This window comes from Amphiprion ocellaris, chromosome 4 (assembly GCF_022539595.1).
Source record: "Amphiprion ocellaris isolate individual 3 ecotype Okinawa chromosome 4, ASM2253959v1, whole genome shotgun sequence".
Taxonomy (NCBI): domain Eukaryota; kingdom Metazoa; phylum Chordata; class Actinopteri; family Pomacentridae; genus Amphiprion; species Amphiprion ocellaris.
This window is the reverse complement of record NC_072769.1, coordinates 15,313,893-15,327,998: the sequence shown is the minus strand read 5'-3', so window position 1 is coordinate 15,327,998 and position 14,106 is coordinate 15,313,893. Positions and strand designations below refer to the sequence as shown.

Below are 14,106 nucleotides of genomic sequence, written 5' to 3'. Positions count from 1 at the left end.
TTTGTACTTGAGTAAATTTACTGTTATACACATTACTGTACTGGTGCCAGGGACAGGCCATAGTTTGTAGAGACAACATTTTAAACCTCCAGTTGGATGCTTTTGTTGACTCTCTAGAAGTGGAAATCTGTTAATCTACTTGAAAAATCAAAAATTTGCCTCAATTGAATGCTCAGGTGAAAGGAATCCCATAATACCTATAACACTGAATTTGATTTGTTATGTTTCTGCAGCATATTTAATCTACACACGACAAAAGTCAGGAAGAGATCCCACTGGCTTTGTATTCTTTCAAGATAGTAAGACCATTGCTTTAATGGGACAGCTGGGCTGACAGCATGTAAAAGGCCATAATTCAATCACATGAACTTAAAGCACAGAAAGAAACATTAAATGAACACCAATGACAAAAGCACATTGCATTCTCTGTTTCTTATAAAACAAATTAAACATAGCACGGGGACCCAAACTCTCTTACATACACACTCCCCCATTTTGTAGCTATACATATTCATTAGTAATGTTCCCGAGGTGCTCCGGAGTCTCTCTGTGTACGTGGATGCAAGGCTGCACTGGTAGGTCCATGCTAGTAGGCTGCTGAGGATGTGTGATAGGACAAAAGATCTTTAGGGCGAGCCTGGGCCTTTGGCATTGAGGGATGCAGGGTCCACATTCACCAAAAATATCCATTTATTTCTTGACTAAATCGGTCGGACACCATTACCCCAAAAACATTCAAGGCTCTCTTTCCATGCTGATGAACCTAAACCCATTCTATCTTCATATTTATAGGAACAGAAATGGCAGCCATTTGTATGTATTTTTTGCTCTTTTTTCACTTGATAGCTCTTTTTTTTTTTTTTTTTTTTGGCTTTGACCTTGGCATAGGGGACCACCAGACAGTCGGATGTTAATGTCTGAGGAGTTCAACAATAGGCTCTCTAAAAACACAACTGTTAGCTTGCCCCCCCCCCACCCCCACCCATCCCTTATTGTCCTAAAATTGAACAATCACCAAGTCAGTTCTGAAAATACTATGGCAAGGGACATTTTCCCCACTTAAGTTTCAACAAAAAATATATTTTCACTGCCCATCCGATTTGTTCAGCTTATCAAATGCAATAACTGGTCTGTTTTCTTTGTAGCATCGTACCAACATTCACTGATTTCAATATTATAGAAGTTGTACAAAGACATAAATACAGTAGGATACAATACAGTAAAAAATACAAAATAAAGTTGATATAGTTTTTTTTTCTTAAATGATAATTTACCAGAGGCAAACCCAGAAACGGATCTTTGACACCAGGCAAAAAACACTAGAATTACCCCCTGAGGTAAAATGATAAAAGAATAGCCATGTCTCAGACCAGAGCTTACTCCCAGATAACTCACTACTTTCTTGTTATTTGCAAGTAGTGTGCTATGGACAGGACAACAGGCAAAATGTGGGTGTCCTGTGTGACACATAATTAATGTGTACTATGCAAGTGCACTAGTTCGGGTGTTATTGTACTAGTGAGACATTAAGCTACGGAAAACGTGAAGGCACAATTATCAGAGGCAGGATACACCTCGAGAATCTAACACAACAGTTGTGGTATCAAGGGAGTAAGATTCAAAAAGGGGAAGGAACACGAGGGGAAATGAAAGTGTACAGTTTAAGGTATGGTTCAGGTCTGACAACGACGAGGCAGTGAATTAAGTTAAGGCCAAATTACTTAAGATCGTCCAATCAGAACGCTCCGACAGTAAAGATGATGTTAGACCTGACATTTCAGAGATTTGCTGTACAATATCAGTTGAAGACCAGAACTCTCTATATTTTGTAATAGCCTGGCTCGCTACATATGGTTTTTCTCAAGGTTAAGTCAATTATATTAAACAAGGCTTTTTTTGCTCTTATTCCAGAGGTTGTTATTATGCACAATAATGTATAAATGTATGTTACAAGAATATACATGGGCTTCAGTCTATAATATCTCAGTCAGGAGTACATCCAAGCATTCAGGGTGAGGACTTTGGCTTTGAAAAGTTAGTCTACATATGCACAAATATGAAACACACATAGAAAATGCACCATAGAAAAACAATGGACATGAAAAATAAAGGGAAAAAAAGGAAATGAACTAAATGGCTCACACACTGATGTGTTACTCACAACCACTCTCTCACTCAGAACCATTTCCTCGAAAACAAATAAAAACACAAAACAAAAAAAGATATGTTTTCAAGTTTCACCTTTTCATAATCCTCACATTTTGTCTGAGATCACAGACTTGTTCAGAGCTGAAAAGAAACGAGAAATACAAAAAGGAACAAAGACGGGGTTTTGGAGGGCTTCAAGGGGTAAAGTTCAAGTTTGTCATTCCTCATGTGCAAGTCAATATAAAAATGCTACAACTCGTACAACGCTTTTGTCAGCAAGACAGGTTCGGGGCAGGCCAAGTCCCCCCACCCGCCCCCGTAGTTTGCTAAATAAAAAGGGGCTCGAAAATTGGCAGGCCAGCTTGCTCATCGATGATGCAATGCACACTCTCCACTGCACTGTGTTTTCTTCTCCAGTTCTTCACCTCCTCTGTCCCTCTACTCACGTGAAGAAAGAGAAACCGTGGGAGGCTGCCATCTTTTGTCTCTTCTCTTGTGGCAGAAGAGTCATCTCCCTCCTCTGCTTTGAAACACCACTCCTCACTCTTTCATTCCCATGACTTCTGCTGAGGTTGACCATCTTGTTCATCAGGTTAATCCCTCCTTATGTCTCTCACTCGCTATCAGTCTCTATGTCCGAGTCAGACCACTGCACTGGGGTCAGTTTTCCATTCCGCTGAGCATACTCGATGACTGCTGTGTAGCAGAAGTAATACTGATCCCAGGTCTGGATGCTGAAAGCCCTCTGCGTACGCATCCGCCGCACCGTCTGACAGACGTCCACCGTGCCGATGTCCTCTAGCCGGGACAGGCAGATGTCCAGTGTACAGAATGTGCCTTTCAAAGAGCAAGATAGAGCAGTTACACAAAAATGAGTCACCAAACAGATTCTCAGTAGTTCACAGTGCAGATTCAACAACAGGGGGAAACCTGAGACTGAATTCAGCAGTGGCCACTTGATCATATACACCTCATTTGGCCTTTAGAGTGGCCTACATTCTCAGCCGCATGATTCAACAATATGCAAGGTCTCCATTTCTTAACATCAAAAACTGAGTACTGAAATCTAGAACCTAATTCTGGCTCCACATTTACACACACACACATCTACTTTTTGGAGGTTTTGATGTAAAAGTAGTATTTCCGCAATTTCAGATGTTGGGCCCTATTTTAACCATGTAAGTACGGCAACAAGTGCAAAGAGGCACTGGGCACGCCAGCTGTGTGGGTGTCTCCAAGTGCACCTGTTATTTTGGTTCACTTGTGTGCAGCAGCGCAATGTGCTAGAAGTTGAACATAGACAGAGGGTGTGGTGGTCACATCACTGGTCTCATCGCTCTGAAATAACTGCACCAGTCACAGTGACGCAGGAGGACAACAGCTCAACAAATAAAAAGAGGCTGTAAGTTGTTGTTGTTGTCGTCTGGATGGCGCAAACTGACATGATCTGAAAACACACCACCTTATATCAGTAGCCAGGGGTAAAATGTGTGGTTTCCTTTATACCGCCATAGTAAAAATAATAATAAATAAAAATACATAGATGAATTCAGTTTAAATGACTGCATCAATTTCAATTATTTCAGTGTTCTTTTAATCTGTGAAATGTTACACAGCAGCAGCTGCACAAGAATAAAACATGAAGCACTACTAAAATAGCAAAGGAGGCCATTGCACACAGGATTGGAGAGCAGCTCTAATCTTACATCTACGCTATAAACATCAGAACACCGAGACATAACAGACCAGTCTGCTGTGTGCAGTATTGAATTTGGTTGATTTGCAGCAGGGGGGTGTCACTTGCATATGATTTAATTGACATAAACACAGCAGACAGGCTTATGTTTACCACTGGCATAACACTTCGTAAATCAGAGGCTGAAGATTTATCAGACTGTGTCTTCTGTCATTCAGAGAGCTGCAGAGTCTAAGTTAACTCAAGGTGAAGCATTTCACACAGCAAAAAGCAGCTGTGTTTAATACATACTTCATTTAAAAAACATACAAAGCTACAGATCAGTGCAGACTGCCTTTATTTTTTTAAAGTTATTTTTTGCCTTTTTGGCTTTATTCGATAGGTGCAGTAGAGACAGACAGGAAGCAGGGTAGAAGAGTGGGGGGGAAGACATGCAGCAAAGGGCTGCAAGCAGGAATCGAACCCGGGCCGCTGCATCAGGGACCAGTGGATCACCCACTTAACTCGTTGAGCTATATGGGCGCCCAGACTGCCTTTATTGACAGCTTTAAACACAATGTTATTTGTAATGGCCAATTAAAAGGCATTCACTGGTTTTAAAATGGTTTATTTTCTTTATATGCATTATTCTGTCATTGTTGCTCATTTGTTCAGAGTGTTTAGTTTGCTCCTGATTAAAATCACCAAAGGAGTAGCAGACTAACACTGTGCCAGAAAGAAACCAAGTAGCTCTGAGACTTTACTTAGCCTGAAGTCTGAGACAGATTTTCCATCAAAATACCAACAACTCACTTTGCACTGCTTCAGTTCAACCTATTTGCAGCTCTCCTCCCACCTGTGTACTGGCCCTCTGCACTTGGCACCAAAAAAAACCCACAGCTGGGCAAAACAAGTTTCAAGGTCAGGAAATTACCAAACAATCACAACACTGCTTGTTGTGCTGGCATTAAAATTGTTCTCTGTACCTAATTTAGGCAGAATTCTTGTACAACTGCTTGCGTTTCAACAACATTTAACATTTTTGGAACATTGTTTTTTTTTAAATGAAAAAAAAACATTCTTTAGCAAAATGTTGGATAAAGCAAGTTCTGGTTTTGCATAGAAAACCAAGTCACCATCTTTATTAGTGCCATCTGCCTCAACTGTTTAACATCAGCACCAGGTCAGAGCTTTGCCTCTAGAGAGCAATACAGCGCACAGAAGTCTTTGCTTGAAGAGGTGTGCGTGATTAAATGGCTAATAAATCTGGAATACAACTATATTTGAAGCGCATAAGGTTTGTGTTTACCTGTGCGGCCGATGCCAGCACTGCAGTGCACAACCACAGGGGGGCCCCCTGGAGAACCCCTCCAGCTGGATCCCAGGTTCTGGACTGCTGCCTCCCTCCTTTGAAGCACATGCTCACGGAAGTCCAACATAGCAGAAGCACTCTTAGGCACCCCAAAGTCTGGCCAGCTGACATAGAGGTAGTGGCACACTTCCCGTCTCTCTCCAGACTAAGAGGAGGTCAGACAAGCTCATGTTAGAACATAATTAAGACATCAGCCTTTTTTTGAACTGACATTACTCGTGAGCCTGTGAGTAATCTTATCACAATATGTTAAATGTTGACATCTTACAGAGATTATACTGACAAAAGCAATCTGACAATCTAAAGTAATCAGTGTCAGGTTATCTTTTATGAGTGTTATTTACAACTTTAAATGGATCAAAGACTGATGAAATTTACCTGTGTGTTGTAAAGTTCAAGAAGAGAGAGTTTGAAGTCCTGAAACACCTGGATGTGTGTATTCCTCACCAAGAAGTATCCATGCTGCTCAGTTCTGCCCTCCTCAAGAGGCCAGTACTGACCACATTTGACACGTCCACGCTCTACCACCCTGAGATAAACAGAGGAAAACCCTTTTCATCTCATTCTCACCCCATCAATGGCTACTTGTCTACTTTGGGGTTCAAACAAGATGCATAAAAACTTGACAATAAAGTTAACACCAAATGTCTAAAGTGAGATCTCACCTGGTGGTCATGACAATTATAAGTACCATTTGTTCCCACACCATGCGCCAGAAGTCACCAAAGGTTTTTGGCAAAGGACCTGAGAAACACAAATTCTGTCAGATCATGGTAACACCAGACTGTATGCTACAAATGACTGACTACAAAGGCTGGGCCTGGAGAACAAACAATTAAATACTGCAAGTAAAAATATTGTAATTAGCAAAATATTTAGGTGCTTTGATGCTTAGACTCTTCTTCATCTCACAGTTTCACTGGCTAGCAACTCATGTACATCACAGTGATCCAAAATCCACCCATCCATCATCTATACACTGCTGTATCTTCTGTAGGATTGTGGGGAGGCTGGAAACAATCCCAGCTGACTTACACCGAAGGCAGGGGACACCTGGACACCCTGGACCCATTGTAGGGCCGCACATAGAGACAGACAACCAAGCACACTCACATTCACACCTACAGGCAATTTAGAATCACCAATTAACCTCAGCTCGTCTTTGGATTGTGGGAAGAAGCTGAAGCAATCCAAAATCAAAACCTTCAAAAAAATGTGTACAAGTGTACATACCAGAACTGGTGCTGTTTAAAGGCAGGGGTGTTCACGGCAAATACTAATTTGATTGTTTTCGCTGTTTATTGCAAGTTAATTGACAAATTAATCCTATTTGTGAAATTATGTTCGAATAATATAATATATAAAGATATTGACAAGCAGAGCCTGAGTTTATGTGAATAGCTGCTCACCCTGAGTAGCGATGTAGGCGTTGCTCCTCTTGTACCCATCCATGAAACTGGCATTTATGTAATCTGATGTCTGTAAAACACACAGCAGAGGAGGTGTGGGGTTTACAGCTTAGACTTAAGACCTACTGCCTCCTATAGGAAGTTGTTAAGAACACCATGAACTAATAATAGAATGAGGTCCAGCATTTACTTACTGTAAGTAGTTAGAAAATTGGAAAGTCACATATAACTCACATGAATATACAGCAGATTCAATCTTCTTTAGTTAATTTGATTCCTTAAGCTGCAATGCCAATCCTAACATGCATCTTATTCAAAGTAACTGCTAATACAACATTAATGTTCCATATATGGTATCTAGTGGGAGTCCTGACTGATTGGCACACAGTGCCAACCACACTTTACTAAACTACATCCAGGCAACTCGTAACAACATTGTTTGTTTCTAAATATACAAACATGAAGGTGACAGATGTTGACAGCAAACTTAGCAGCAAACATTTACAAACTTTCTTTCATCTACAAATCAATAAAGTGAGGATGACATTTATCTACAGACCACAGAAACAAGGGAATTCATAAATACCTCATCCTCATCATCACAGAGCTGGCAGAGTCGCACTCGTGACTGGTCCAGGCAGAGAACATCGCTGTACCTGTTCTTGATCTGATTGGATAATTTCCTGAAATGATGGAATTGAGTTGTGAATTGTGGGTTGCTGACATTTTTCACAGTTTTCCTTTACCAGCTGAGACAGAAGCACACAGAATAATGAGTAGAATAATATAGAATAACAAGTCTTACTTGGAGTAGTCAAAGGTGCCTGCTGGTGGTTCCTTGCGGATCTCCTCGTACTCCTGGTAGATCCCCTTCTTCTTCTTCCTCTTCACATGCTCCACCAGCTCATGCACAGTCATACCTCCCTGTTCTGGCATGTGAACAGACACTTGCATGCAGCAGTTCTCATCCTCAGGACCCCACGATGATGACAGGGGCGGTGACTGTGAGGAAGGCTGGTGGGGTGGACGAGGCAGAGATTTCTGAGGCAATGGAGGCACCCCTTCCTCCTCTTCTCCTTCCTCATCTTCTGCCTTTACACCCTCATTCTGAGCCCTATTGGCACAGTCCGTTGCCTTGCCATCCACTGCAACCCCATCGCCTTTCTGTGAAAGCGGTGTGTCAGGGGGTGTGTCTGACTGGGGAGGAGCTTGGCAACCGCGACCATTCATGTTCGCATTGGGGCTGGAGCCACTAACGGCCACATTGGCTCCACTCACTGCTGAGCCGTTCCAGTGTTGGTGGTTCCCCTGCGGCCTGTCTGCAGCAGAATTTGGGCTCTGTTGGTACTGGCCTAAGCCTCGAGTCCTGCCCTCCACTACTCCGCAGTGGTTGTGTGGGTTAGCATTGCTATCGTCGTAGCAGTTTGAGTTAGCCATGGGTAGCTCAGTACCTAACTGCGTATTTATGTGGGTGTGGGACAGCGTAGTACCGACGCTTGTGTTGCTATTCTCCAAGCTGTAAGAGCGCAACAGGCTTCCCACACAGTCGTGAGTGTCATGCTCTTGTGTGTCACCCTGAACTGCGTTTGTGTGGACGTTAACACAAGACTGGATCCAAGCTACGTGGCTGTACTGGGACATTCCACCCAGGTGCTCAGGGAGGGAAGAGACTGGGATGTGACTGGCCAACTCATGAGCTTTCACTGTGCATACCTGGTGAATGGAGAGCAGAGAAAACATATTTAAAATAAAAAATAATGAGCCTCTTAGACATTAGAATGTAAATGTTTGATGACAATAGACAGTCATACCCTTTCTCTAAGCTTCTCGCGGACGAAGAGGCGGAGAACCGCAAAAGGTGCTCGAAACCAAAGAGGGGACGACACAATGAAGACACATTTTAGACGAGCCGGAAAGGCCCCCTGCAAAATACAAACATCAGGCAAAATGATGAAAAGGGTTTTGATTTTACAGAATACAAAGAAGAAGAAGGTAAGCACATGAGAGAGCAACAGAGAATGTTGGTTATTTTTACCTTGAGCAAGTTAAGGATCTTGACACAGAGCTCATAGTCAAAATTTCCATAGCTGGAGTTGGTCATGTCATAAATAAATATGAGTCCGTCTCTTTGAGTTTGTGGACTGGAAAGAAATGAGAAAAATTTTTTAGATTAAAAGCGCAGGAAGGCTGAAAAGAAACTAGCCTGAACATTACACTTACAGCATAATTTAATTCATTTTATGATGTACACTTAATTTATTAGTTTATGATTACTTCTTTATTTATGAATTAACATCAAAGCAGAATTTGTGAGGTCCTGTGTCTCTGATTGTATGATAGGGAAATTATTATTCTTTTTGTGATCTGGTTTTTTTGTTTATTGTATTGATGCACTTTTGTTTCATTAAAATTGAGAGGATTAATGTAATTTTGTTCAGTCTGTGCTGTTCACTTTAGCTTTTTCTTGATGTGTTCCTGTCCTGTGTTGTACGTTTTAATTTCTTTTGACAATAAAACTCAAAACTGTAAAGCAATCCCCCAAAAAGAAGCTTGCACTAACAAATACAAAAAAATTTTATTAAAAAGAGCTGAAGGAAGATTGGACTAAGTAAGTGTTTGTTTCATATTCATTCAGGTGGTTTTTAGAAAAATGAACGTAAAAGTGGCAGGGTGTTGACTGTACCATCTACTAGCAAGACCAGTTTAAATCAGATTAGAAGACAGAGTAACACGAAAAATGTAACCAGCAAAGGAAAAATTAAATATGACAGAAATAGCAACAAGGTAAAATGTAAGAGGAAAATACAAGTCTCATGTATAAATGATTAAGGCTTCACCTCTCTATGGCTTTGTCCAGCTGATATATGATGGCCTGCAGCACAGCTTTGTGGGTGGTGACGTCTGGCCGATGGAGGCGGGCAGTAAACAGTGCTAGAGCAGCACCCTTTGCATCACGGCCAGGCTGGTAGGAAAATCAACAGGTCACCACATACGACAATATATACCTCATTTTTATTCATAACATGACCAGTGACATGCAAACACATAAAACTCTTATTTGCTCCACTACTCACAAGGACTGTAAATTTGCCACTCAGCAGCTCAGAGCGTAGCGGCTCTTCGTCAGGGTTGATATTGATGATGCCCTCTTTGATTCTTGTGTTCTGATTTTGATAGATGACAGACAGGACAGAAAAGGGAAACTCATTAGTGTACAGCCAAATTTGCATCCAAACATCATTTAAAAGGATTAGAAAAACCTTAATATCCTGGATTTAGTTGCGACTCTGACCTGCTAATCAGTTTGTGACCAATAGCAAGTTCCAGGATTGTATCTTTAATGTTAGTGGCCCACCACTTTTTTTGTTTTCATCAGATTATGTCTTCACAGTTTATGCCATTTCTCCCATCATAGTCCTATGGCAACGCTACTATTTGCAACTTCATTATAAACGGATAACCAAAATTTACAAACAGCTTCACAAAGGTAGCATTGTTTGCTGGGGCCATAAATTGGTTTTAAATTCAAATATTTAACATCGAAAGGACATCATTAGAATTTTCATGGCACCGTGTCCACCACCCAATACAGATCTCCATGGAAACCTCAGCAGTCTGACTTCATCACTTATAGCACAGCATGTGGTTTTTCATTCTTAAACAAGAGCATGGACATTCAGAACTGATTAACAGAATGAGTGTGTATCAGACTGAAATGATTCCTCGAGTTATCCCAGTAATTTGATTACTAAAATTCCAAGAGGCCAAATTCTCTGAATGGAGGCCTCGTTTAATCCACTACATACCAGACTAACTGTTACCAACTAGTGGAATGCGGTCCAGACTCAGACTTCATCCTATATGGACCTGGACCTGTAATAAATGAATTATAAGGGGATTTTAAATCTGATGGAATGATTCTATTTTAACTGGCACAGCTTTTCTAGTGTTTACGGCATTTAGCAGAATTTCACAGGCAGTTTGACATAGTCGGATGTTCTTTGTGTAAGACGGCCTGAAAAGAACTAAAACCTCAGTCAGAGTTAACAGATACGAAGGTGGTTTTCAATTTTTTTTGTTAACTCAGACTTTCTGCTTCAAACTCATCCACACAAGCAGGAGCGTTTAACGCATCATTTGACTCGTTTTCCGCACAAAATGTACCGATCATCTGCAGCTGCTTCAGTCAACTGGATGTTTTAATGGAGAACGATGAGGAACATAAAAATTCATGACGGTAAAAAGCTGCGACTGGAAATTATGTAAGACATCATCAATATATTAATGTTACCAATCAATGCAGCTGATTCTTTCTAACAGACAGCTGCACATTAAAACTATCAAACTTCATAGATTCAAACATTACCTTGTATTGAAGTGCATGTAGGTCTGACACTGTCTCATAATGAAGGAAATCACTTTAATTCGTGGCCAAATCAAAGCAAAACTAATGTTACTAATTGAATATTCTCTGTAATAAATACTGATAAACTGATCAGTTTTCTAATTTGTGTTCTATAACGTACAATACCCCTGTACTACACTATATATGTACAATACACAGCAGATGTCCGCCCGTGTTCCACCAGGAGGTTATCTCTGTTGCACGCTCACGTCCGCTGTTGATGCCACATGCCAAGCGTGGAATTCAAGTACTCGATTAATGGCCAGAATAATCGATAGACTACTCGGTTACTGAAATATTTGATAGCAGCCCTAAGTGTGTATTTGACTGTGTAAAATTTAATGAAGTAGCCTAACACTATTGAACTATTATGTAAACTAACTTGGATGGTCTTCTAAAGAAAAGTCACTGTTAGAAGTTAGTTCAACTGATCTGCTAACAAAGATGAACACTTAGAGGACATAAACAAGTAACAACTTTTCTGATTGTATGTACTGAAAACCAAGTCTGCAGTGATTTTGACAAACTTGTCATGTTTCTATTGTTGAGCCAATATTGGTCAGAAAATATGCAATTAAATATCTTGTAGATATCTTACAGTACTGATTAAGCCCAGTGGTATCCTGTTAACAACACAGAACGTAAACAGATGTCTCAGTTCAGTCAAACAATGCTCTACCTTGTATGCTTGGAAAAGATCGATGGCTCTGGAGACGTCAAACTTGCGGGCCATAAGAAACTTAACAGCTGTAGGTTGGGAGACGAGCCCAGCACTGTGAGGCTGCTCCCTGCTACGCACCTCACTCAGGAACTCCTCCACAGCCTAGACAGACACGGGAGAATAGATGGAAGGGAAAAGGTGAGACTGTGGCTGTGTGGTAAGAATAAAAGTAGAAAATTCATTAAAGGGAGCAGACACATGCGCAAATGATTAGAATGATAACTGACATGAGAAGAAAAACGCACAAATCTGTCAGCCCCCCTCATCTTTGCAGTTTTTTCCCTGCCAAAGTTACAAAAACGTGTGATGCAGATGGTAGCAGCAGGCTGTGCCACTGGAAGACGCCGTGGATGAGAGCACTCATATGCCAAGAGACAACAGTTAGCTTGTTTTCCCCCCAAGTGGACTGCTTCTGTCCTCCAAATCTGAAACTTTGTGAGTCATGATTGGGTACAGCAGATTAATTCAGCAGATTCATAAAAAATCGTAATTCACTCTCCGATACATAAGAACAAAGATGTCGATATTAAATGTAAATATTCAGCCAAACACAGGGTTGCCTGAGAATTTTTTTTTGGCAGATGTAACAAACCACCTACATCCTGAAGGATCTTGGCTCATGATGCAGTTTATTGGACGAATGCCTCAATAAGAGACACACTCATCAAATATGGGGCATTTGATGAGTAAAATTCGACATTTTCTGTTGCATTTTTTCCTGAATATAAGAATTTACCGTATAACAGACATATACTAGCAAATTATGACACCCAGTAACAATACCAGGACCTAAAAGGACACATAGCCTGAACCAAATACAAAAAATGTACTAGGTGCAATGTTTACAAAGAATACACAGTATTTCAATTCACACAGAAGAAGCAAGGTTTTAAATTAGATGTATTTACAAGAAACGGTGAGCTTAGTACTCTTGCCACCCCTCGCGTTGGCCTAGATGTAACAGTACATATTTTCAGTTTAACACTTTATGTAAAGCAAGGATAAGAGTTGACATTTTTCCGATTTTGCGTACAAAAACACAGTAAAAAGGTGGTATACGCCATATAAGGAGCCTGTTAAAGGACTGATAAGGCTGTATGTTAGCGACAGGAATTGATCATTGGCACCTTAGAACGGCAAGAAGTCGCTGATTTCAGAAACGAGATAAATCTACAAATGTTTCGTACCTCAAGTAGTTAACCGATTGACGTTACTGGTTGTGAGAATGTGATGTTAGCCGTGAAGACAAAAATCTGTAAATCTAGGCAGCCGTTTGGTAATTTCATTTACTAATCAGATAACGTTGTTAAAGCTAGTGGTAGATTAAACAAGTAGCTATAAATTAATGTTGTCATCACAGTCGCTGCGTGACATTTGCTATGGGCTATCGTTGTCAGGCCCACCCCTTTTACTAGAAAGTGATGGCAACAACAATGCTAGGAAACGGAGGATCGCTTCTGTGAATTCTCGATCGTAACTCCGACAGACAGGACGCTGCTAGTTAGTAGGAGCACAGCAAACACTCGCGTTGTGCGACGGGAGTCCCTATCTTGGTCTTTATTCATCGTGTCACTGTACAGAAGGACAAGCAATAATTAAGACAACCGCTGTTTGTTCACTTTTAACCATCACAAGTAGTCCAGTACCACTTTTAACGTCTAGCAAGACAGCTGTCGAGGAAATTCCCTGCAAGTCAACAATAGCAATCGGCTAGCGGCTAGGTTACATGTGGTATCTGGATGGCTAACGATAAAGACATAAGACACCACATGTATGGTCCTAACCACATGTAATGAAGTGACGCTAGTCAACATTAGCAATATAAAAATATCTGTCTGCTCCATGTAAATCTGAGCTATCAAGGGAGCTAGTACTTGCGAAGCACAGCCGGTAAAATGAGCCCTTCTACTACTAGCAAACGCCATCATGCTAACACACATGCTAGCTACTGTCATTCACACCGGAGTCAGTCGACTCCGGAGGGTGCGAACGGGCCAGGGCTGTTTACTTCTCCACGGCGCTCCCAGCAACAACCATGTGACAAAATATACGGAAAAATCGGCGGTGAGAGAAGAAACTGAAGGTGACATGTGTACACCGTGAACATGATGAGAAAGTGAGGGAAAAATCGTCAAGAGACCCTTACCAGCTGCTCCTGAGTTGTCAGGGCTTCCGCCATCTTGAAGCCTCCGCAACGTCGCAGCAGGCGCGCCCACCAGCCGCTCGCTCACGCCATACAGCGCGAGACGAACAGCGAGGCCCCGCCCATCCAGGCCCACTTCAGAGCTACACACAGGAACCGCTGACAGTCCATCAGCCTCACAACAGCACACATTCCTCTGAAACACATACAAAAAGTCCTGAAATAAGTAAAAA

At 41.3% G+C, this 14,106-nt stretch overlaps 1 protein-coding gene across 3 annotated transcripts; it reads right to left on the bottom strand.

The window, feature by feature from the left end:
• Positions 1-280: 280 nt before the first annotated feature.
• On the bottom strand, positions 281-14,006 carry ptpn9b (protein tyrosine phosphatase non-receptor type 9b). Of its 3 annotated transcripts, none has more exons than XM_023269207.3 (13): positions 13,877-14,006; positions 11,689-11,832; positions 9,679-9,768; positions 9,442-9,566; positions 8,640-8,745; positions 8,416-8,526; positions 7,410-8,317; positions 7,191-7,287; positions 6,605-6,674; positions 5,861-5,939; positions 5,574-5,724; positions 5,133-5,340; positions 281-2,985 (listed from the first exon to the last, which is right to left on the bottom strand). In XM_023269207.3, exons 1-13 carry the CDS (start codon positions 13,907-13,909, stop codon positions 2,762-2,764), a joined length of 2,346 nt encoding a protein of 781 aa, XP_023124975.1. In that variant the 5' UTR covers positions 13,910-14,006; the 3' UTR covers positions 281-2,761. The 3 variants fall into 3 exon arrangements, with proteins under 3 accessions (XP_023124975.1, XP_054865790.1, XP_054865791.1); XM_055009815.1 differs by lacking the exon at positions 13,877-14,006 and adding an exon at positions 13,692-13,835; XM_055009816.1 differs by lacking the exons at positions 11,689-11,832; positions 13,877-14,006 and adding an exon at positions 10,411-10,451.
• Positions 14,007-14,106: the final 100 nt, after the last annotated feature.

Excerpts from the sequence above, each read along its gene's own strand:
- ptpn9b (XM_055009815.1), bottom strand. The coding sequence starts at position 13,820 with ATGTCACCTTCAGTTTCTTCTCTCACCGCCGATTTTTCCGTATATTTT. Across the intron at positions 8,527-8,639 it reads AGATCCTTAACTTGCTCAAG|GGGGCCTTTCCGGCTCGTCT; the intron begins GTAAAAATAACC and ends TGTATTTTGCAG. Across the intron at positions 5,725-5,860 it reads ATAATTGTCATGACCACCAG|GGTGGTAGAGCGTGGACGTG; the intron begins GTGAGATCTCAC and ends TGTTTATCTCAG.